Source organism: Paramormyrops kingsleyae, chromosome 16 (assembly GCF_048594095.1).
Source record: "Paramormyrops kingsleyae isolate MSU_618 chromosome 16, PKINGS_0.4, whole genome shotgun sequence".
In the NCBI taxonomy this organism is placed as follows: domain Eukaryota; kingdom Metazoa; phylum Chordata; class Actinopteri; order Osteoglossiformes; family Mormyridae; genus Paramormyrops; species Paramormyrops kingsleyae.
The window spans coordinates 30,601,014-30,627,219 of record NC_132812.1 but is presented as its reverse complement, the minus strand read 5'-3'; the positions used below and the strand labels follow the sequence as shown (position 1 = coordinate 30,627,219).

General features: G+C 41.9%; 1 protein-coding gene across 3 annotated transcripts; it reads right to left on the bottom strand.

The window, feature by feature from the left end:
- Positions 1-786: 786 nt before the first annotated feature.
- On the bottom strand, positions 787-25,709 carry LOC111850265 (sex comb on midleg-like protein 2). Of its 3 annotated transcripts, none has more exons than XM_023823981.2 (15): positions 25,615-25,709; positions 17,612-17,702; positions 17,274-17,348; positions 16,798-16,868; positions 16,394-16,628; positions 15,284-15,372; positions 14,964-15,207; positions 9,928-10,199; positions 9,630-9,759; positions 8,388-8,591; positions 7,728-7,904; positions 7,408-7,533; positions 6,801-6,962; positions 3,886-4,028; positions 787-2,910 (listed from the first exon to the last, which is right to left on the bottom strand). In XM_023823981.2, exons 2-15 carry the CDS (start codon positions 17,631-17,633, stop codon positions 2,785-2,787), a joined length of 2,076 nt encoding a protein of 691 aa, XP_023679749.2. In that variant the 5' UTR covers positions 17,634-17,702; positions 25,615-25,709; the 3' UTR covers positions 787-2,784. The 3 variants fall into 3 exon arrangements, with proteins under 3 accessions (XP_023679749.2, XP_072556443.1, XP_072556444.1); XM_072700342.1 differs by lacking the exon at positions 25,615-25,709 and adding an exon at positions 24,783-24,975; XM_072700343.1 differs by lacking the exons at positions 17,612-17,702; positions 25,615-25,709 and having other exon boundaries at positions 16,394-16,623; positions 17,274-17,293.
- Positions 25,710-26,206: the final 497 nt, after the last annotated feature.

Below are 26,206 nucleotides of genomic sequence, written 5' to 3'. Positions count from 1 at the left end.
CAGCAGAATATGAAGCACGTTTCAGTCTGGAATGCTGGAAAAACAGCAGGCGTTTTTAGGAAACCATTAAAAGAATTCCAGCATGAATCTAGGAAAACTATTAAATGAATTATTCAGCATGTCCATGCAAATTTATGCATAAGAAAATAAAGCAATTTGAAATTATTAGTTGTCACAGTGTCCTTCAGGAATAGCAAAAAAAAGCTCATGATTTCAGTTTGACAATTAAGCAACACTATTCAATAAAAATATCATTGATCCCTCTGTTCCTTTACAGCTTCACCAGTAAATGCAAACATATATACAAGTTTGTGCTTGAAAGACCAAAACTCGCACATCCATCAAGTTTTCCCATAATAGCTAATCCAGTGCAGGATCACAATAAGCCTGGAGCGTATCCCAGAAAGGGGGGGCACCAGGGACAGCAGGCCAGTCACATGGCACTCAAAGAGGAGAAATACAGATATTCACCTGAACCTCATGTCTTTGGACTGCGGAATAAATCCCACACCAGCACAGGGAGAATATGTTAAATGCCCCCCCTCCCCGACTTAAAAGGAAAACTCAATTATTCACAAACCCACAGGACTACCATTTAATACAAGATATAAGTCAAACACCTAAGCACGTCTGTCTGATTATAGTGTCAGGCTTTATGAAAGGTTCCCCCAAAACAGGCTAGATTTGCTTAGAAAGCATGAGACTATGAGACTAACTCACAAACGCTTTCAAACTGTAGGAACTGTGTAAGTGTAGAAGCACAGAAACACACTTTACCATTAATACTGAGAGGCACTGATCTTTATACAGCCTACAGCAATGACACTTTCTGATTAGTAAATTAAACCAACACCAATTTTATATATGGCAATTTAAAAATGATAGATAAAGAATGATTAGAGCATGTAACGCTTAATTTTGGGACCTAATATCTACCCTCGTTGCAATTTATCAGGAATATTCATAAAGGACTACAAAGCCTGTAACCAAGTATAATACAGTTGGACAAACCATGCAATATAGTAACACTCCTTTATAAAATTTAAATTTTATTGTAAATGAAAGCTTTCAGATTCTGGACTCAGATGTCACCCATCACATAACTTGACATGTTCCCTAGTCTATAAGCATTATGCTTACATTGTGTGATTTTTCCATTTGATTGGAATCACAAACGTACAGACACAACAGCCCAGAGAGCCGACTCACCTGTGGAATTTTCAAGGCATTGGCACCTAACGACGGAAAAATATTCAATGACAGGATCAATTTCATGCTTAGGTAGAGACATTTCAGATCTCTACAGCTGCTGTCAGATGGGAAGCATAGCAAAAAAATATTTTATTTATAATTAGTATAATATATCCAACTACAGATTCTGACACTGAACCCAGGAGGTGGTTAGCAATGTTTCATGTTAAAATTTCACAGTCATTAGGAGACAATCTTGGGTCAAGAAGGCAAAACCACTGCCTCAAAAGTGATGGAGTCAAACTCCTCTCTCCTTTATATACCAAAGTGATACTACTGGGCACTATCAAAGCTTGCATACTCCATGGACCTTTTGATTTTGTACCTGCAAATGTCTGGAAGAAGCAACTGTAAATAATTTCCTATGTTTTCCTTATGAACAGAACACCACATTATTCCATGAAACTTAGGACCAGTGACATTAATATTAAACACTCTACTTAATCTACAAACAACCAGCCTTCTTGTTGTGCATCTAAATGAGCATGTGAGCATGGTGAAAAGGAAAAGCAGGGGGGGACAGCAAGGCTTTGGTTTAACACAAAGCTTCAGGTCCCACACACACACACACACACACACACACACACACACACACACGAGAACCAAAATGCATTCAAAACACCATCAGAGACCACATCACAAATTAATAGCTGTACTGTGCCTTATGCACAGACCCTGCAACCCCCCCCACATCCATTAATACTCCATGTACAAGCAGAAGGTACAGGAGTATGTCAGCTTCAGAGTTTCTGCTCCACAGACAAATGCTTCAGTTACACAGCGTGACATTCATCAGTTCCCCAATCAGAGTCTGCAGCTCCCAATGCTGCTCTTCACACACACGACACTAATGTGAGAGATATGCCTTTCATATCAGAAATCGCTCTTTACCGTTGAAATGTGGCACATTTAAATCACAGACGCAAGGGACGGCTGTCATTTGTTATCTAAAACACCTCCGATTCAGGAAGCACCAAGTTGTTGTCACGGGACTGTGGTGACAATGATGCGATTTGACAGTCCCCGAGTCCATGGCAAGCCCCCCAAACAGACCAGCCCTCACACACTGGCCTATAACAGTCAGCTCAGAGTACTGGAGGAAAACAAAGTAAAATAACATGCAGCTTCTTTTTTGTAAAGTTGTCCTTGTATTAAAAAAAATATATACAAGCTTACAGGAATGAAATAGGCAATGTTGATTAAAAGCCACCTGCACTATTCACTAGAATAATGTAAGAAAGAAGACAGGAGAGAAAAACAAAAACAAACAAATAATAATAAAAAAAAACCTCATACACAAATGAATCGTGTTAGCTTTGTAAAAATCTTTTCCTCAGTGAGTTTTTGTACATATATGCAATGTAAACAGTTCACAGATCATCCTTTGGAATTCAGCCGAGTCGAGACAGTCCTCGTTGCTGGCTGAAACACATGAGGTATAAATAAGTCTTTAAAAATGCTTTGAAAGGGCAACAGCAGGGCCAAGCTGCATCACGCGGGATTCCAGAGGAAGCATTGGCTCCCCAAGTCCTGTCAGCGCTGGGCCTGTTTGAGCCTCTCGATGTGGTAACACAGCTTCAGAGCGGGCCCCAGCTTCAGTCCCATGTACTTCATCACCATGTCGCTCCGGAGCAGCAGAAGCGCCTTTCCATCGATCTCCTGCAGAGATGCGAGCGTTTCAAACAGGATGCAGCTTATGGCAAAAACAATGGCGGCTTGGGGGGGGGGGGTGGGGCATAAATAATGGCTAAAGAGCAGAAGGAACGCAGAGAGCATCTCCGTAAGTAATGGGTGGAAGGGGAATGTTTGACATTCTCCACGCTGTTTAGACAAGGGACAGACTTTGCCCAGAAGACATATTTCCGTCTGGGGAAAGGATTTATTCATGACATGAGCCGTGTCATGCCCCGGAAGCAGGAGCAGCCCAGGGAGACGAACTCCAGGCTACCGAGGGAGGGGCTGGGCCTGGGCCTGCTACCCCCAGAACCTGGGCTCTCAGTCACTCCCAAAAAACATAAATCAGACTTTGGACGTTGGGCTAGGCCCTGCACAGTGGACAAGGTCCCTCTAAAGTAGGGGTTCCCAACCTTTGGGTGTCTATGGACTGGTTTACATCTACTCAGAACAGGTGCTACTAAACCCTACACTACAGGACAGACATTTGTCTTGTCACACAGACAACACAGGCAGACAAACTAAAAGCCTGACAAGGAGAAAAGTATAGATTCCGATAACTATTAGACTTTCCAGCAGTCCATCACACAGACTTACAAACAGGATAAAAAACACGCAAGCCTGAGAAATCATCATTAGTCAAAACTATAAATATTCACACCACAAGTAAAGTTCTAGTACATGAATGGAAATCTTCACTCAAAGATGTTAAGACTGAGCCACTGGCTAACATTGGTCACACTAGAGAAATGGTGAGCACAGACCAATGGGAATGTATGGGAAAATTACAGCCACTGGCCAGATCCTGCATAATATTAGTAAAAGGAACCAAATGTTAACTGCTGTTACATTATTTACATGACTTCAGGTTTATGCAGAGATATCCAACACTGAAGAGGATGTGGGTTGAAGCCTGAACATGGAAAGAAACAGATGTGAAGCACGAGAAGGGAAACTCACGTGTTTCCTGAAGAGCTCTGCGTGTGGAGCCAGTGTCTGGGGGTCTGCCTCACGCACAAACTGCATCACCTCCTCGATGGACCAGGTGGAGGGGCTGCTGCCGGGGCCAGCGGGGCCCCCGTCTGCTGTCTGGCATTCGGGGCCTGTGAGAAACCGGCGACAGGGAGTTGGCGCTAAACTGGATTGAAACCGATCTGAGACCCGGAAAAAAAAAACCACACATTTCTGAATAATCTATAACAGTCATTTGTACACTTCCTACAACCTGGAGAACAGGAGAAGTACAGAAGTCTTCATTTTCAGTTCACAACTAACAGCATGTCGATTTATATACAGTCAAACCTTGGACTGCGAGTAACTTGGTTTGCGAATGTTTTACAAGACGAGCAAAATTTTACAATAAATTTTAACTTGATAAACGAGCGAGGTCTTGTAATACGAGTATTATGTATACGCTTTGTCTGCCGAGCATCATGTAATCACAACTGAGCCTTTGGTTCTCTCTCTCTCGCTGCGGAATTGTGGGTGATCGTCTCCCATGCTTGGTCTCAATCGGCGTACCTCACTCGTATAGTCAAAATTTAGCAGAAAAGCACCACCCAAATAAGGGCATAGCAGTGCGAGCAATGAATCTGTTTAATGACAATGCGATGTCCACATTTCTGTGAAATTGAAAAGGAGGCATTGGATAGGTTCCTTGTTAAAGTCGCACAAAAAGAAAAAGATTCCAGTGAGCCAACAGATAGCAGTGAATGTTAGTTATAGTGAAAGTCGTCCTACAAAATAACCCTCCACTTCTCCTCTCTCTTGTCTCCCTCACACCATCCACAATTCTTTTCAAAGGTTAAGTGCAGGTTAATTTGTTTTATGTATTTTTACTTTATATTTTGTATTAATCATTTTTATATGAATATTTTTGTGGTGTGGAACGAATCATCTGAGTTTCCATTATTTTGAATGGGAAAATTCACTTTGATATACGAGTGCTTTGGATTACGAGCATGTTTCCGGAACGAATTATCTGAGGTTTTACTGTATTTTAAAATACTAGCATAAACGGAGTCATCCTGGGTCAATAGAGAATTGCAGTAGGTGGCTTATGCGAGCCTGCTACTCGGAAATAATCGTGGGTAACAGCAGGGCGACTAAAATGGTCCCCGATGTGACTGGATTTTTATTTTGCGACTAGTTTTTTCATTCCAGCCGCCAATGGTGACTGACTCACAAACCAGGAAAAAATAAAAGAAATAAAAATTAAAGTGGCGGCTTTTAATTATGTGCTCTCTTAACCTGAGCCTGCCTTTGCTGCTGCATTATCAGGTGATTAAAGCGTGGATTGATCCAGAGCAGTGTTGACAGATCGGGAGGGTTTTGTGAAATCACTATCTGGCAACCTGTTGCAGAGAATATGGATCTTCAGAAGGGTTTGGAAGGACGAAGAAGGAAAAAAAAAAAAAAAAAAAAAGATTGTTTGGGGGGCGGGGGGGAAAGGTGGGATGGACTTGTGCGAGATCCCGCAATACTTTTCTGTTACCATTAATAACTGCACTGTGTCTGTTTATAAAACAAGAGTTTATTTATGGACTAAAGAGTATTAACCAAAACTATACAAACACATCCTGTAGGATGGGCGTTGAACATTAAACTATGGGGGACACAACATGTAACTTTAATATTATATGTTTCATACGTATTTACTAATAATTGCACGTATTTACTAATAACTGTCCATTCACTGCTAGTGACTTTAAGCAAGTCAGCTGGACTGCACACACACACAAACAGTGAAAGATATTACTGCAGTAAGACTGCATATAGAGCTAACTTTACCATGGTGTTAGAGTTACGGTTTAAATTTGGACCCACTTTCTGGAATATGTCAGTATAGGTCCGCAAATCCCCAAATACACCATCAAGCGAGTATACCAGGAGGGACACCCCAAAGTGGGTTCGGGTTTAAACCTTAATGATGACACTGTGGTAAAATTATCTTTATATAAATTTTTGCGACTGTATTAACTTTCAACAAAAAGCATGCAACACCCCTTGGTTTTCCATATTTCATTACGGGGGAATTTCAATTAATATTTCAATGTTTGTGTGTGCACTTCACGCTCAGAAGCCCAGTTGTCTTGCTTACATATTGCATATTTCTGTGTCATTTATTCTTCTGTTATTATGTATAAGAATGCAGAAGGCAATAGAAGGCAGATCAGACGGCTGACAGGAGAAAGAAAAGTTGGTTATTTGTTTAAAGTTCTATAGAATGGAGAGAACTGTAACCCTGTAGTTAAAATAGAGCCACTTTTAACTACTGGCTTGCTCAACACTATGCATCAATTAAATATCCTTTATACTACAGTCCATTCGGACGCGCACCTCCAGGTTCAGGAACAGTATCTACCCAACTGCAATCAGACTCATGAACAATCAGTAACCTTGTGTCACCTCCACTGCTACCCACACATACATTTCTGTCTCTGTATTTATTCCTGGGATTCTGGTCTTATTTATTTACTTATTTATAATTCACTTTATCTTTACATTCACTTGTCGCCCTGTTGTCTGTCTTGTTGTCTATGTTCAATGTCTGCAGGAACACATGCAAGCAAGCATTTCATTATACACGGTACTCGTACACATGACAATAAAAGAATTGAATTGCTTACTGCCAAAAAAAAAAAAGACCCGCGCTCAATTACAAGTACTGTCCACTAGATGGCAACATTACAGTTTAATGAATAGCAGTTCGAACCAACCTCTCAAATTTGTCACTAAAAGAAGCCAATTTAAATACCAATGGTACAAGCTTTAATTGCAAAATGTTTTTAAACACTTTAACCCACTACATCAAACAAGCCGGTGTAAAAGGTGTCCATCATGAGCGAGACTGAAGCAGCGTGATGGAGGCCTACCTTCCACCATCCTGTGCTGGCGCGTGGACGAGAGGCGCCGCATGGCTGGGTAGTAGGGGCTGCCTGCTGAGGGGTGTCGCAGGGCCAGGGGGGCCATGGAGTTGGAGGCAGAGTCCATGGACTCCTTCAGAAGGCTGCTCTCTTCGTGAGGCAGCGTCTCGGCTGGGAACGGACGGCACGCAGTGGTCAGATTCGCGCTTCCGGATTCAGCAGGAACACTCACAGCCGTGCCCCCCCTCCCCACCTCCCTGTGCCTCAGTCCTGAACCAGACCCCCATGGACACAAGAAGAATTACCAAGGCAACCCCGTGAATAAATGCCGCATGCAAATATTTACATAATGCCTGTCACACAGACAGAGGACAATTTAATCACGATCCCCGCCATTATGAAGTCTCACTTAGGAGTAGAGCCGTTACACAGCCCAGGCCTGTAATCAAAAAACAAGCATCTTTTTCATAAAATTTGGCATTACAGCTGCAATCAAAACCTTCAGCCTCATTACAGAGTGCAGTCTGAACATGTGATCAGACAGCTAGACAATTAGCCTGTGTTGGTTCTCTGTAGTGTGCGAGTGCATCATCATACATTGGTAGGGGGTGGTTACCTTCAGAGGGGTGGGCTTCTGTGTGGAGTAGTTTGGGGGACAGAGGAGTTGTGTAGGGGGGAGAGTCCCGAGGGAGTCGCTTAGTCTCACGGTTAATGAGCAAAGCTTCTCCCGTCTCCTCTTTTACTGCAGAGACAGAAGTCATAAGCAAACCTGCAAGCCTGGACTGTTACCACCCACATTAACAGGAGGTGCATTAGGGTCACATGCCTGAATGCCTCACGCTTACGTAACGACCATAAAACCGCTCAAATTCATAAACAGTGAAGCACAAACGACGAGTGAGCGAGACAAAGAGCAAAGGGCCCCGGCTGCCACACCTGATTTGCTCCTGTCGTAGACGGGGTGAGCCGTGGAGCCGCAGGGGCTGAAGGGCTGGTTACTAAACAGGTTCTCACACTGCAGGTGCCGGCACAGCTTCTCCAGGAAGCGCAAGACGAAGGCGGGGCTGCTGGCGGACGGCAGCTGGGCGTAGCAGACCCCGGCATCGGCCCGCACTGGGACACCAACGCAGAAATCACAGCTCACACCCTTGACACTAACATTAATATTGGTCTAATATTAAAGTGCAAGGGACACACATTAATTTGGTTCCTGATGCTTTTTGGAGCAGAGAGAGAAGAAAGAAAAAAAAACATGGAACTACAGCTAAAGTAAATAACCTTACTTTTACTGTAACTGGAATATATAGAGCTGGATGTATTTTATAGGAAACTTAGTATTAGAAACCAAAAAAGTAATAGGAGGGGTTTCTCCTTAAACAAATGCCAAAGAAAGTATTAAATATGTATCAGTTCCATGTTAAAGCCTGGGTCATAGTTTCCTTTGAATATATACAAAGAAAAATGAGCTGTGTTATTTTTGGGGGGGGGGGGCTGGCTGGCCTTGCATCAATAGGAAAGCTGAAGAGGTGCAGACCTTCTTGAACACGGGTGCTTTTACTGAGCACTCACAGCAGAGTGTGCTGTGGAGCAGAGTACCTTTCACAACCTCCCCTCCTTCCGACTCGGACTTGAGGAAGTTCAGCAGGATTTTGGGTTGGTAGGCACAGTCCAGACAGGCCTGGACCGTCTGTCGTAGGACCGTATTGACAGGTCCCGGTCCAAAGTGGTCTGGCAGCTGCTGCGTCTGTTTTCTGTCCAGATGTGGTCCACAGCTTCCTCGTTTATTCACATAGACACACACTGTGCCACCAGTAGGAGGGGAGCAGAAAGGCAAAGGTCAAGGCTGGCAAAGATTCCACTGACAGATAGTTGTCATACGTTTAGTAGAGAGCTCTAGGATGGTAAAACAATAGAAAACTGAATATTCTCACAGACAGGTGCTCTATAGGCATGATTCTGTGGCTTGTAAGCCTGTACAGTGAGCTTTTAGGGCGCTTTACCACTGCACCAGGAACCATAATTTTGGTACTTTTCACAAGGTACTTTAAGGTGTTGGGTTTCCCCTGGTGTAAAAACTGGTACCACCGCTGAATGACATCATAATGTGACACAGGGAATTCCGTACTGAATTCGAAAAATTTGAGAGTAATGTAGAGGTGGACGATGTGTGATATTAATAGCAACACCGTACGTCATGCACATGCTATTCTCACATCGCTATTCAGCAGACTGAGATAAGGCTTTTCCATGCCTTCATACTGTCCAGACATTACAGTGCCAGAGGTTTAAATTTCACCGGAACATTTTTACTCTGTCACAGGAAACAAAACTTTGCGAGCACTGCAGTTTAAATGATTGTTCATTTTAAAGATTATCTTGCATGTTAAAACTGTATAAAGTTAATTGCCACTGCTTTTGTGTGAGCTCTGCATGCGCTTTCCGATAATTTTCATCCTTGCTTAAAATCACTCAGACGGGTGTGTGAGAAACTCCTTTTTGCTTTATAAATATCCCAAAATTTATTACAACAAAATCACAGCGCCATATTTTATTTTTCGTGCAGCCCCAGTATATTACAACAAATTATTACTTCATTAATCATTGTTTTCTGAGTTTGTAACTTTTTTCAATACAGCAGTTGTATTGTTTCAGAGGCAGGCGTTTTGCATGACAAAGAAGACGCTTACAAGTCCCACCCCAAAGTAACAAAGTACCAAAAAAGTACCCCAACTGGTTTGTTACTTTAGGTACTGGAAGTCAGTGGGAAAAGGGAAAGTACCACAAGTGTCTGTGGAAAAGCACCCTTAGAAGGTGCAGGGAAAGGCACTGATATGGTACCTGTAGAGGTGACTCCAGGACTGACGTTTCGGTGATTCGGCCCATTTGCAGACATATGGGTGCCAGACATTCCCGTGTCAGGAGCTGCAGTCGGTGCGGCAATGGCAGCCTGTACAGGTCGTGGTTTCCTCTGGGGAGAGGGGGGTTAAGTCATGTGATCAGTCTTTGCAGCTGTGACTCCACTGCAGACTCGCAGAAGTCACCAGCGTTCATTTATAAGGAAATAAGTAAATCGAATAAGACGAAAAGAAAATACCATGGTGTGGAAAAAGACAATTCCCAGTTCATCCCTCCCTACCTTACTGCCAGGTTTTGGTCCCCTCTTCTTGTGTGGCCTGGGGGCCAAGGACAAGCCAGAAGCCCCCGGGGTCGGCAGCATGCCATTCTGGGCAGTGGCCACTGCCGCCTTCAGCAAAGTGATGGTCTGGCTCTTGGGGCGCCGCCCCCGCACCCCCTTACGGACGGGCAGAGGTGGCAGGGGACCAGTCAGGCGGTACAAAGATGGCATGGCGCGCCGGGCAGGCTTGGCGGGGGAACACTGAGGGGTGGAGAGCGCCTTTGGCAGGGTGACTGCAGAGCGGAAGGGGGAAGCATCATCAGGGAAGGCCACAGACGAGAGCTGCTTACCACCACTAACAAGCCGTCTGAAATTTCACCATCGCTTTGGTTAACTGCACTCCGAGCCCCCCTGCCCACCCAAAACTTAGCACTGGTTACCAGAGCTTGTCAGATTCTGCCCAGAAATCTGATCCAACCACGCCGCCAAAACCCTGCTCTGATATTCAAAATGGACGGACTTCAGTGAAATGAGTAAGGATTTTCTATTGGTCTTTGGTCATAACCCCACCCACATCAAGTACTACATGCTAATTGCTCAAAAACACAAACACACACACAGGAGTTTCCAAAAAACATGCCAATTATAGTCTCCTTTTATTGATGACGTGATTCTCCTCCACCATATGTACTGAAGACATTTCACTGTGGTCTGTTTTCAGTGGGTTTTTTTGGTGCTACCTGAGAACTTCCATGGGGTTTATTGCCACCCCTGCATTGGCCCCTGCTTTTACTGCAGGCATTTCTGTCCCTGACACAGACTCCAAGCGTATTATTACACAGTGCAAACAGGAGAACAAGGGACTGCTGTATCTGTAGACCAAACACCTTTTCAGAAAGTTCACCATCAACCCCTCCAATTCTATCACAGTATCAGCCAAGTACTGCAGAACAGAGGTGATCAGTGATGGGCTACTTCACCAACAACACCAGTCACCTGAACTATACTGTAACTACTCTAAGCCTAATGTTTTATCAGTTGGCATGTGCACATTGTTCACTAAATGGATGATAAATTACACTACAGATTTGCCAGTAGTGCTGCTGCATATAGCATCAGTTTATATTCAGAACACCAAACTGCATAATATTGTACTTTCAAAAAGGCAAATGCATAAATAGTCCCAGGTATTACAAAATTAATCTTTTGAAATGTTATGACAGATCAGTCAATTTCATTCCTTATGAGTGCACTACATATTAACTATTAAAACTCCAGTTACTTAGCACGGCTTTCATGACTTTTATAAATGATCCGTTTTATGGAAGCTTTGACCTAAAAATAAAAATTACATGCATACATTGTGTAAAGGTTTACACGTCTCATAGTTAATCTAATACCTCTGCAGAGCCGATGAATCCCGGAAACTTCACTGATATTTATACCTTTTGATTATTTTATAAATTCATTGGCTATTGAAAGAAAAGAGACAATGAAAACCCATTTGGTTTGCAAAAGACACTGGGAACTGTTAATCAGTTCATGTCACTGGAGCAGATCAAGGGGGGCCCTTTAATATGACCTCTGCTCCTGCCCTATTACATGCATTTGCATTTATCTGCAATACGCTGCATTATGATGGCAACAGCTTTCAATAAATAAGCTGCTTTCCCTGCCACCTTCCTGTCCAAACTACCCACAAAAGTCCTTCCTGGAAAACCATCAGCTATTTGCAATTCAAAAAGTGTCTGCTCACCAATGTTGGCTAAAGACGGCACATTAAAATAAAGTGACGTTTAACACAGAAACATTACGGCCACATCAGGATGTCTCCAATAGGAACAGAGAAGACACCATATTTCCAGCTTGTTGGCAGGACCCTTCCTGTACTGGAAAAACTGAGAATTTGGAAATGCACAGGAGTCACAGGAGAAGAAACAGCAGTGACCATGGAAAGAAAAAAAGATCTGGCAGCAGGGTGTAAAGAACAAAGAGTAAAGTCCAGTGCAGGTAAACTTTGGGTAAAAAAAACAACCGAAGATAGAGCTAGATCCCATTAGGACAGTAGCTAAGCTCAGTGAACAGAGTGCACAAGACAAGCATTTAATTTCACAGACTGCTGCTCATGGTCTAGTTCAAGGAGCAGCGTGCCCCTAACCCTCCCAGGAGAGTGGCAAATCACAACCACGTGGCCTCAGCCTGGCTGGACGGAAATTACTGTAAATACCCATAACTAGCCCAGTTAAACATTACCATCTGCAAGAGTATTGCAAACCCCCACAATATCTGATCAAGTTACAACCAAATATAACAGACTAAAGGTCCTATATGATAAGAGCAAGACACACTGAGCAAGTTTACACTTACATGTTACTAAATCTCAAATGAAAAGTAAAAAGCTCTGGCCATAATAAAGAAAACAAAACAACTTTAAGTGTACTATAAGTTACAAAAAGATATAAATTCATGAATATAACTTCTATGCATTTAGACGCTGTAATTTCAGCCTATACAGATTCCAGACTCTCAAGCTTAAAAGAAAACACAACAAAAACATCTGAAATGCTCCTCTCACACCAGGAATATTTAACATCCTAAGAGAGTGAAAAAGTTCACTCAAAAGATACATACAATGGACTATCCTCAGTAGAGACACAGCTAGAGGAAACAAACACAGGAGAATGAGATTTCAGAAATCAGGATGGAAACTGACCACACAACGTGACGACTGAGGTCAGCCCTGTGCACAAAGCCACCTCAGCATCCTCAAGAGGTCCAACTCAAACCAAACAGGAGTCAGAATCCCAGAAGTGCAACAAGCAGCCCCCAAGCCAGAGTGCTGAATAAGTGGTGGTTTGCACAGAGAGGGCGTGGAACCAGAGCTGGCTTAGCCTATTGGCTACTTCAAACTCTGTGGCTCCTCCTCCTTTTTTTTTTTTTTTTAAAGTGGGGCTGATCCTGTCACAGACCCTGATCAGGAAGTTTCTTCTCTTAGGCAATGTCTTTGACTGAGGTCTCACAGAACCTACCGACATTTCCCGAGATGACAGACAGACTAATCGTCAACAGTATGCCTTAGTCTGAACTCTTACAAGCGACGGTCTCCTCTAAAGCAAACTGAGTGGGTTTTAAAAGTCTGATGCATTTAAAACAGTTAAAGTTCTTCTTCTACATTAGTTATGTCTGCAGGAATCTGCACAAAATACAACAGGAAAAACAAAAACACTATTATCTACAGTTCTACACTGGTAAAACACCAGTCTTCTCTCTCATACTCAAACACTTAACCCACCCCCAAAAGAAAACAAAATACATGCAAATATATGATACAAGTGAAAACAATAGTTTAAATTGGCCTTGAAAACAAATCCACTGGAAAAGCCTTGAAAACCAAGTGACAGAACAGCCTTGCAAGTGGTATGTGTGCAAGTACAAATATACACACAAGAGAGATATTAATAGTCCCCACAGTTTAAATCATTAGTCTTATTGCTCTGAACATAAGCCTGAGGTCATTCCACTTCTGGACTCTGTAGACATCATAACAGAAATATTCCAGTAGGAATGTAATTCCATTGGGATTTACACTGCAAACCAGCTATTTCCTCTCACGTTTGAGTTGTCCTAGTGACGGCACCTATTTCCCTCTGAGGCAAACAATCTACAGTAGGTGTGAGGTTGTGGGGAGCTAATTTTGGTGTCAGCCAGAACCAGACCCATTGACCTCAGGGCCAAAATGCACCTATAGGGAGATGGTGTAGATGAGGTCTGGGGGAAAGAAAACTAAACACACAGTCCAAATACCTGCCTACCCCAGATGGGAAAACCACACTCTAATACACATAAGGTAACAGTAATGCAAACAGCATTCTGAGCCACTCACAGAGGTCTACCTAGTATTTATTATAGGGCTGCATGGATACCGATACTAGTATCCATGACAGGTCAGATGCAGTACTCATGTACTTGTACTTGTGACAATGAACCGGCACAAACAAATACCAAGTGACGGTGTATCGACAATACCTTAAAAAAGGGAGGGGGGGGGGGGAAACTGACCATTCCTGTGTTTTTATGATTTTTTTGGCTAAAAGTGTATTTTTAATCTCTATTTTAGTTTTTAAAAATGAAAACACTGTATATTATTTTTAGACATCTCCCAGCTCTAAGTGCCATTGGTAAGTATCAGAAACTGAGCATCAGTACTCATACTCGCTCTCAAAAAAATAAATGGGATTGATGCATCCCTAATTTATTAATAAACAAAATTATATAAAAGGTGGGAAAAGACCAAGCAATCCTTATTTTCCACAAATCCCTGCAACTCTCAAAATCACAAAGCACAGAGAGAAGGAGACTCTGCATATTCCTGGAAATCATTAAAGCACAATCACATGGGCACTGAAGGGCAACAGATTCAAAGCTGAAACGATAAACAAGTAAACACATACTGTTTTTTATGCAATGACTCTAAAGAGTTGATTGAAAAGAGTCTCTCATCCAAGCAGCTCTCCATTAGCCCTGTGTGAGGACACAGATTGCCTCCTCTGGAGAAATTCAGTAATCAAGTAAGTAAGCGATTAGCCCAGAGGACTCTGTCTGCAGCAGAAAAAAAGTGCCAAGCCCCCAAAACAGCAGGGAACACTGGGACATAAGAGCGCTTCACTCGGTTCGGGGGGAGGGGGGGCTCCCTGCCACAGCCAAACCTAAAATGAACCTCCTCAGCAACCGACGCCATTCCGCATGGTAACCATTAGCAATAAAAGCACAATTAGGGATTTCACTGCTCTGGATAATGGTTAGACTAAATTATCACCTGAAAATCTAGTTGAACTGTAAGCTTTTAAAATATTTAAGTAATTCAAGGATGACAAAGTTGTATCAAAGTCAAAGGCAACACTTTGAGTAAACTAGGAAAAAAAACACAGTAAAATGCTTAAACTCACAAAGTGCTCTATATTAAAACACTATAATTCAAACTACAAAATTTGTACAGTGACAGGGGTATTCACTCTGCATGGTACGCACTCTGTCACCATCTGCTGGACACAACTTACAGCTGTTTCCAGGAGGCTGCAGGCTGTGCTTGGTCATGGAGCACCAGCCCACTGGAAAGATGTCCCGTGAATCGTACTTGCACCAGTAGTCGAAGGCGCCCCTCCAGCCATCGAACATGACGAAGACCTCATCGCCCTTGACCTCCCCGATGGTAGCGGGGCAGATCAGGTAGGGGTTCTTTCTGTCCACAGCTTCTAGCTTCGTCCCAGGCTTGAAGCTGTTGTGTGGGGGTCGGGATGGCTCCTGAGGAAACAGGGAGGATGCTGTCAGCCTCGAGTCATACTCCAGCCCCCGACTGAGAAATCCCAGCAACTCTAACCTTTTTAAAAGCAGTGGATGGAGCCATTTCAGCTCCGTTTAAGGTTCGGAGGAGGAACATGGGCCATGACGACGCATTCATTCTGAAACCTGGACAAGGGGAAGGGAGGAAGCGGGATAAACATTGTTTCCTTTCAAACACAGTACACAACGCTCTCGTACGCATACAAAACAAACTTATCTGTCATATTGAACTATGCAGTGATTATCCCTATTGACCGGACAAACGTCACACTATCTCCATCAGCTGCTGTTAACTGCTACCTGCCTTAACCCAAACGGACCAGCCTAACGGAGACCATAAGACCATATACAGCAAAAAGATCTGGATGGTATGACAAGACATTAAAAAGTATTTTGTTGAATATACACATATAGTGTGCTGTCCTGGCGATATGATTTTTTTATATAGCAATATGATTTAGTTGGAATAAATATTGGGGTATTTGTAAAACAAAAATTTCTCACAGACCCGTCTTCGAATGATTTAAACAGCAAGGGTGAAAATGATTACGATTGAATAGGAGAACCTATGCACTGCTCATGCAAAAGCAGCAGAGGTAAACTTTAAACTGATTTTTAAAACATACAAGAATCTATAAAAGGAATAATAATTAAGATTGCAAAACTTTTTTTTCCTATGATAGAATAACAAAGTAAAAATATGAGCAAAACTTTAAGCCCCACGCTATAATGTCCGCATAGAATTGAAAGTACAAAAGAGCCTTACCTTAATCTATCTTACTAGCGATGCAAGAACTGCATGTGCATAACACGCAATGTTGGTATTAATGTCGGACCTCATCCAGCCATTTAACATACTACAGCCATTTTTCAAATTTACAAAATACCCCGCCTCGCACTGTGAAATCATTCGGCGCTGGTACTAGTTTTTACGCCAGTGGAAAACCAACACCTTGAAGTACCGTACTTTCAGTACTTTCTTGAAGTACCAAAAGTTCGGTACCTGGTGCAGTGGGAAAACCCCCATAATCCCACCCACCAAGGTCTTCAAAGGCTGAGCTCTCAAATCACGAGATATCCAACATTCACAGGTAAACCAGAAATCTAGCTGCCATCTCCTCCCACGATGCTCTAACACAAGTCGTACCCAGCGGAGGCTGGAGCATGTCTCCGTTCTTCTCACAGGTACCAACAGGTTGGATATCAGAAGAATCCACAAGCCTCCAGAAGTCGTTGGTGTTGTCGCTGCCGTCCAGACGCAAACGAAGCCGGATGCCTGTGATGCCCATTACTGTGGCGATGCACACAGACGTGGAGTTGCGAGGGTCATGGGCCTCAAGCTTCATGCCAGTTTTGAAATCATTGCTGGGGGGCACCCTGGCCTTAACATATAGGCAAAGTGCCGAAATTAGCTTAAAACAAAAACACAACCGCAGAAGACCTCCAAAACTTTGCACAAAGGAGAGATTTTAGATTAGGATCAAAATGCCAGAAAATTATTAGAAGAGCAATCTTCTGTGTAGATTTAAGAACAGGGTGTTGTGCGCACACCTGTCTAAAGCAATCTGCAGGAGCAGGTGAAGATGAGGCCTCCTTCAGGTAGTCATCCCAATTAAAAGATTCTGTTAGGGAAAGTCAGAAGAACGTTGTTTGTAATAATTTTGTGTGGTAAGCAATGTTCTGCATCAGATTTTGCAATTAACCAGGGAGCTACACTGTAATTTGCAGTTACTCAAAATATTACTTAAAAGCAGCATTTATTATGTAACACAGTAGAGCGACATCATATTACTCCTTAAAACAGGAGGCATTTCAAGATTAATTTCGCACAGAGCAGAAAGGAAACACTAATACAGCAAGGATGCTTCAAATCTGCACTCTGAACTACAAATCTGCTATTTGGGCATTAGCCAGTATTCTCTCTTCATCATGTCCAATGATGCCGCATATTTCACCCAAAGTCAAATAAATGCACCATTAATAGCCGTGTTTAGGAACACAGACAGAAAAACAACCACAGTACCTACCAGATTCTTTATTTGGGGGGGGCTCTGTGGAGGAGCAGCTCCTTCCAGCTTTCTCCCTCCGGCTGTCTCTTTGGTCTGAAACAAACACAGATCCATAAGAAACATCCATCCATCCTTGTCTTGTGCAGGGTCCCAGGGGTATGTCTTCTGAAAGCTACAAGTGCAAGGCAGGGAGTGCAAAAGGTGCAAAGCACATTGCAGAAGAAAGCAACATTTTTAAAAATTTTAGATCAATTTCTAAATAATGCAATTTCCAGGAATTAAATAATTAAAACTTGCCCTTAAATGTGCAGTTTTGTTAAAGAAAAGCAAAAGTTATGTAAACTAATTGCACTTACCTTTCACTGGAGTTCTGCCCATGTTAGTGCCGGCCAGGACAGAGCCTCTGCCAAGTGCAATGAGAGGGGACACTGTTGCTGCACTGGTGAACTGCGCACAGAAACGAATTGTTAACACGAGAAAGTGTTAAGACCATCTTACAGCCTGCATCACCACATAGATTGAGAGGGCAAAAAAAATAATAAAAACTATATTATTACAGAGCATGCAGAAAACATACAGAGGGTGATCCAACAAAATGTGGGGTCCTTAAAGACAGAACCTCACCAGACAGAGGGCCAGAATCCTACTGAATTATAAATCACAGCAGCTCAAATTCTTACTGCTCCAACTTTGATAAAATGAAATTGACCAGATCCTCCTGAAGGCCTGTCTATTCTCATCCATGAGCAGATGAAGGAGTTTCATCATAACATCAACCCAGCTATCAATAAGAAACTGGGGAAGACTATTGATGCGCCAATACATTCTCTAATACCACGGTCTCGTGGAATGGTATTTTGAAATCTCTTCCAAGTATAGTTGCCGCCTGATTAGGTGTAAAATAAAATGCTGTGTACTGATTTCAACCATGTATTCTGATTGAAAGTGGCAACCCTACTCCCAAGTGCTTACAAAATCCCAAGCCTTGCACAACAGAGAGAGTGGCTCATCAGCCAATGTGATCATCACCATTACTTAAGTATTTATGCCTTCAGTGGTGCTCATTTTTAATACTGATAAAGCATAAATATCGGCCAAGATTAACACAGACAGATACCAATATCTTGATTTTCAATGAATGTTGACCAATACCAATACATATGCAAATGTACAGATTATTTTATTACTATAGTACATAAGCCCATACATAGAAACAGGGCTAGGCAATATAAATTATATTGTCTATCGACTTATGACATTAAATTTCATCAATAAGAAAATAAGAAACTTCGATAAACTGGACTCACTCATAGACCAGGTGCTAAGTTTGAGAGAAATTATTCATTTGGACTCTCATCAGCAATGCGCTCTTCCTTCCACCAAATTGTTGAGTAATCAAAAAGGAACACTTCAAATCCATGCTTTTTCATAAGAGTAATCAAGTTTAAAAATCAAGTAATTACAGACAGCTCTACAGTAAAAGTATTTAAGTAACAGCTTTATAAATAGGTTTATGATCTGTTAATATTTTGTAACGGTGAGGATTTAAACGAGACCATGTTTATGAATGTAGTACAAGTGTGTACACACACACACACACACACACACACACACCTTTTTCAAAAGCTGTGGCACTTAAATCTAAACAAATACAGAATGCATTGATTTGCAAATTATATGAACCCATATTTAATTGAAAATAGAGCAAAGACAACATATCAAATGTTGAAACAGAGAAATGTTATTGTTTTATGACAAATATATGCTCAATTTGAATTTGATGCCAGCAACATATTTCAAAAAAGTTGGGAGAGGGGCATGTTTACCATTGTTGCATCACCTCTTCTTTTAACACTCTAAACGTTTGGGAACCGAGAAGACCGATTACTGTAGTTTTTAAAGTGAAATGATGTCCCATTCTTGCCTGATATAGGATCTCCACTTCTCAGCAGTTCAGGGTCTCCATTGCCATATTTTCACATCATGATGCGCCAAATGTGTTCAATGGGACTGCAGGCAGGCCAGTTTAGGACCCGGACTCTATGTTCAGCCTTAATGGTGCCTTCCCAGATGTGCAAGCTACACAAGACATGGGCACTAATGCAAACAGTCACGGATGCTGGCTTTTGAACTGTTCGCTGACAAACTGGATCGTCCCTTTCCTCTTCAGCCTTGAGAATGCGGCATTCATGAATTCCAAAAAGAATTAAAAATTTTGATTCATCAGACCACAGGAGAGTTTTCCATTTTGCCTCAATCCATCGTAAATGAGCTTGGGCCCAGAGACGTCTGCGGTGTTTATGGATCATGTTTAGATATGGTTTCTTCTTTGCATAGTAGAGATTCATCCTGAATTTGTGGATCACAGACAATGCAGTTCATGCAGTGATTTCCACTATAGATTCATGTCTCTTTTTAATGCAGTGCCGCCTGAGGACCCAAAGATCACAGCTCTCCAGTATTGGTTTTTGGCCTTGTCCCTTGCATACATAGATTTCTCTGGATTCTATGAATCTTTTAATGATATTATGTACCGCAGATGAGGAAGTTCCCAAATTCTTCACAATTTTATGCTGAGGAAAATTATTCTGAAATTGTTGCACTATTGGCACATGCTGGGCATTGTACAAAAATTTCTCAGTAGCAGTACCAGAACAATACCTTGATTTCAATTCATAAATAAATCTGGCCAGCAGATCGATCTTTCATTTTCCACAGAACAAGAAATGATGCAACATTGAGCACTTATTAGCGGGATAATCTTATTGAGGTACAAAAATAATTCCATCTACTCTTTTTTCCTGCATGTCCACGACTTCCATGATAGCGCCAGTGCTTGTAGTCAAGCAATCAGTAGTGCCTCCAAGGAAATGAATCGTACCCAATTACGATCTTGCTCTCTCACACATACACACACACACACACACACACACACACACACACACACACAAACACACACACACACACACACACACACACACCAATTCTCGCTCTCTCCAGGTGTTTCGAATGATATACAACGACGTTTGCAAGTCTCACTGGTGCACCAAAATTAGCCACAAATGTGGATCAGTCCATTTGTGCCGGTAATTTTGAACTGTGGTGGCTGTGAGTTGTGAGATATTCAGCCAGATGTTTTGTTTGAGCTACACAACTTATCCAGTCTTTTCTTGCCCCATCCCAGCTTTTTTTAAATGTGTTGCCGACATTAAATTGAACATATTTGTCATGATAATTTTTCTCACTTTCAACATGTGATGTCTTTGTTCTATTTTCAATTAAATACGAGTTTATATGACTTTCAAGTCACTGCATTCTGATTTTAATTTACATTTTATAGTGTCCCAACTTTTTTGGAAACAGGGTTATACATAACATACATACAAGATATATATGGGGGGTGGACTAGAACGCTTGAAGGCATACATGGTGCTCTCGTCAGGTCTGGAAGAATTGCATCACCGGTAGCTATGGTATTTCAGAATAACGAGAACGGTTATATTTTCAGAAGTTTCCGAAGAATCAGCTCTCGTCACATCCTTACTGTGACATATACTAAATATACTGCTGACATTGTACATCCTACTATGGAATAAATGCACTTCACTGGCAGGCTGAACAAACAATAAAAGGTCAGGGAATAATGGTTCTTTTCCTCTAAATAACTTTATGTACTTGGCAAATAAATCCCCAGACTTTTTGAAAAAAAAAAAAAAAAATTCTGGTTATACACAGGGTTTCCCATACCTGAGCAAAAGGTCACCAGAACAACACAGCTGCCACAATTTTTCTATTAATCCATCGACTATTTTACCAATTGGTCAAGTAATCAAAGCAAATAATCCTCCAGCAGAAAATCAAATCAGTTTCATTTAAGTTAATTTTGTTTTGACAACAACAAACTTCACGTCATTGCAGGGCTTTAGACAACGGACGCCAGCTTTTTGGTGCTATACAGACACTACATTTGCCCACAATTCGATAAGCGGATCACTAGTAAGCCCAAAATATTAAAGTGAGGCATATTGTGATGGCCAGCAGTTAGTAATCTGTATAGATTCTGCATATCCTTATGCTTATTAAACCTGCTTAGCGGAGCACGCCACATGCGACTTTTGTTATACCATGGTAGAGATAAGTACCGAAGTCACGGTGAAGAAAGACAATGTAGCAGCCACAGCTTCTTTTAAAAGAGGTTATATAGTGTGGTTGAACAAGGTAGAGAGACATTGGTTGTGTGGCGGTATTTTTTGCAGTTTAAAGACAGACGTTATTTGGGAAATATAGTTCTATTTCAGCGCACAAATTATTCCGTTTCTAATTTTTAATTTAGTGTGTGTTTTCGTTTCAGTTTACGAAAACACTGGTCCCAACAAATCCAACATACATGAACGCACATACCAGTACCATCAACATAGAACAAGCTCAGATTCTAACCTAAACATTTTCTCAAACACTTAATGAATGGATATTCTAGGGTAGCAGGCAGACAACTTTATGGTTTTAATAATGAGTATTTAGCAGTCACAATGACAAAAATGAAAATACTCTCCATACTGATGGCCATTTAATAGACGCATGCACAATAATCACCAGGGCTTTACATAACAGGCGAAACATTTGTCCAGACGCCGGCATTTCGGTACTATATGGACGTTTACTTACACAGGTTAGCAGTATGCCTAAAATATTAATGACATGCATATGATGACACCTAGAAATTAATAATCCGGAAATTTGGCATATCTTTTCGTTTAACAAATGTGTCTGACTTTAAACTGCAAAACGTTGTGTGGTATGCCTGTGCTATATAGTCGCAATTACATTGCGACGTGATCGCGACAGCCTTACTGGTGAGTATTAACATGTGACAGCTATCAATACTTCCAGTAAATGCACAAGAATTTTAGGAAAAACTGGTGGGATCAAAAGTCATAAGGATATACATGCAGTAAACATTCTTCAATGAAAATCAATTACACCTAAGCAATGTGAAAACCAAAACACAAAGGCCTTTAAAAAGCACAAGAGACGTAACATGCCATTCATGAAATGCCACAGAAAAGGGATTGCCTCTCAACACCTGTTCACTAAGGCTGTGTTTCATATTAACATTTCCAGAGCAGGGTTCACAACAAGAAATGTCAGAGTGCTATTTATTGAAGGGTGGAAAAAGCTCATGTAACGATGGTATTGTTGTTTGGGTTAAGTGAATGAAAACAACTCCCAGATCTAGAACTGTACTCCACCTTTGGCAACAGCAGTGACAATAATATGGAAACAGAAGCCCTCACTGGGCATTTCAGAAGAATTCAGGTGAATTTCAGATTCAGGATTGAGAAGAACATTATAGACAGAGCCACCAAAAGGAATTCTACTGAGTAAATAGAATCACACCATTTACCTTAAAATATAGCTCTGACAATACTAATTAAGATCAAACCAATTGAAAAATCCAACTAGTGCGTTAGGTGCCTACCTAAACCACAGAACACAATTAAGATTCATAGAGGGAAACAAGCTGGTGCCTTCAAGTGCCTTTAAGAATCAATAACATCATGATAGGTAAGCAGTTCTCGATTGTGCAGCCTGAATTTTTGCTGGTAAACTAACCTTTCCCCACCCACGCTCAAAATATTTTCCATTTAGAAACTAGCAGGCATTGCACGACATAGACAACCCAACAGTTCCTATTCTGGGAACGGATTAGAAGGCAAATGTACTCAATGTGTCATACAGGGAAACTCCACTTAGCAAGGACAAACTGTGAGGTCACCAACATCACTGCATGGACCACTCAACAACAATGTTTGTTGCATATAACACAACATTTACTTTTCCAAGGGGGGGGGGGGGGTGCAGTGGGTTAGGTGATCGGAACGGCGCCAATTCAAGTGTCAACCAAGGCAGAATTATCACAACTCAATTGGACCCTTGAACAGGGCCCTTAACTCCTCAAAATACTCCAGGGGTGTCGGATAACTGGACTCGCACCTCACTTGCACCCCAAGCTTAAACTTTCACCGGTGTGTGCACGTTTCTCAAAGGAGGCTGGATGAGAAATGCAAAAAAGGAAAGAAAAAAAAAAACAGTATAACTGTACTCGTACTTGTGCAAAGTAACAGGGGTAATACAAGAAGAACTCACTGCCACCTCTTCACAATGGTAGTGCTGCATCCACTCAAAGACATGGTTTGTGCCACAGAAGTACCAGGCAATGTAAACCCATTAGGGAAAGCATAACCACTCTAGGGCTTGCATAGTGCCCCAAGCAGCATGAGCAGAGTCGTGGAGTGAAAACTGCCCAGTGGTTAGTGCAGGACACATTGTCTCTGCCTTCAAGGACCTGCAGGGACAATGAAGTAGGGGTGTGTCAGCAGCAAAGACCTCCAGCAAGCCCATGGGTGAAGGTCATATTAAGACGCAAAACATCCACTGGACAGTGGCAGTGCATCTAGTCCAAACCAGCCACACAAGAAGGGAAAAAAGCAAACAGAAATCTAGAATTTGCACATAAAGCATCAGCGAGAATATTAGTGAAAGCTGTGCTGCCTTTCATTGTAAGATCAGAGAATCTTTTGTTCTGTTGGCAAAATGAACATCTGAAAGACAAGCCAGGTAATGACAGCTGACCAAGCATTTGTGCAATACTAATTATTTTGTAACAAATATGTAAATAAAATACATCAAAATAAAAGGCAAAAGATAGCTCTGTGTGTACTTAAAAATTAATGTACAGTATGATATTCAACAACAAGAGTTTCTTATTGCACATGGGATGGGGGGGTAGGGGGGCCTTTGGGATACAGGTGGCATCCTTCAGTTCAGAGTTCATACAAGTACACACACACATACAAAGCTGCGAAACAATGAAAAGGAGAGGAAATTATGGGATATCATAATGTTAACCAGACTGACAGTGACTTTCTGTGACGAAGACTAAAGACTGAAGAAAATAAAGTCAGAAAATCCTCAGAATATCACATCGTATTTAGCAAGAATCATCAACTGGCAGACAGCCCCAAAACAATAAGCTTTCATCCACTAGCAGGGACTGCTCACAAGTCATAAGCGTTTAAAAATATAAGATTTAACCGTTTCCGTGTATAGTTTTTAAACGACACACATTTCATACAGGTGCTTCAGGGATACTCCCCATTGCCTGCCAGTCAGACAGTTCATTATAGAAATAAGCGAAAAGCCTCCGAAATAAAGGCATCACGATATCACGCTAAAATCGTGAGCAGCTCCAAAAGGCTGTCAACTTTTTAAAATTAAACTTTTTCTAATAATTAATTGCGCCGTCACTTCTTTATTACTGTATACACATCTCTTCCAAAATTCATATTAAAGTAGCTCTTTTTCTCTTTATGTGTTTTATTTCCACCTCATTCTCGCTATTATTGCCACCCCCGAACGGTGGCCCTTCGCGGAGACACTATCAGAAACAGGTCCGTAGTTGTGTATATAAAACATGATTAGCAACGAAAATTGTTAAAAATAAAAACAAACAAACAAACATCTTACCCACATTTGGGAAGTTGCTTGTACCAAACAGTTTAAGAACTAAAAATAACTGCTCAGCTGTGGTTTTCTACACCCCCACGAAAAGCATACAAAAAGGAAAGTTTGCAGAAATTGCCCAAAACCACAAAAAAAGTATGCGAAAAAGCCAAGTACAGTGCAGAGAGGAGGAATGTCTCCCCCGCTACAGCGCCGCGTTAAATTTCTAAAAGTTTCTGTCGGAAAAAGAGAGCCGCTGATAAACGGCGCAGAGCTCCGTGGCCCCCGCCCCCCGGTCAAGGGAGGCGTGTGGGTGTCACACACCCCAAGATTTAACACGCACAAATAAACTCAACCGAAACGCTTAAAACGTCCCACACCGGCGACGTTGGGGAGCCCAGCCATGCCGATGCGAGGCAGCACACAGGAGCGGGAGCTGAACGTTTCCATGATGTAAAAAGCTGTAGGTCGTGTTTTCAAAAAAAAAAGGGGGAAAGGGAAAAGTTGCAGCTGCACTAGACAGGGGCGTGTGTCCGCAGGCGTACTTCGCCTCACCGCGCCCTCTGTCAACTGCCCGGTCCACATATCGCCAAGGTTAAACCACACATAAATACAAAAAAAAGAATCACTGGTCTTCATTACATGTGGACGGCTTCCCTCATTAGCGCACCAAGCACAGGGGAGTGACTCAATGTTACGATAAAGCTTGGGTAAAAAGCACTTAGCCCCTCAAAAACACACACGCCGTATACCGTTAGTAAAATGTTTGAGGTCTCGGCAGCGGGATCTTCACGGAAGCCCGATGAGCAGAAAAAAACAAACCGGGACGGCGGTTAGAAAGCGGCAATTAGCTTACCGAATACTCCTAGAGATCGCCACAGAACTGAACACTTTCCTTATCACGAGCGCACGGACGCCATATTTGTACGCAGGGAGGCGCGCATGCGCACATGTGCCGACGCGACGGCCCGCACGCGAGACTGGGATGCGCTTCTATGGGACAAGGCGCGTCACGCGCGCGTAACGTCCCAGTGGGAGTCGGAGTGGCGTTTTTTTTTTCTTTTTAAAAAACCCCTTTTCTCATTTTATGAATTAATCTGAATCATCGTTTCTTTATTTCGATAATCTATATCGAAAACTTGCTACCTTCTGATTAAGGCATGTGTTCGAGGCCTATGTTTTCACATGTTTTGTGTTTTTTCTCTATTTTTCATTTAACCATTTATGTGATAATATTGAATTATATACAGCATGCATGTGGATCACTCATATGAATGTACAAAAAGTGAAAAATCTCAAATATGATAGCAATATTTTCCCAGCCTGCCCAATTTAACATTTTGTTACGAATTACGAATCTATTGCTGAATCAGTTAATGATAAGGATATAGGCCTATTATAAGATGATGCCGCTGATGAGTGTAAGTTTTACGTAAACAAAGCGCCAA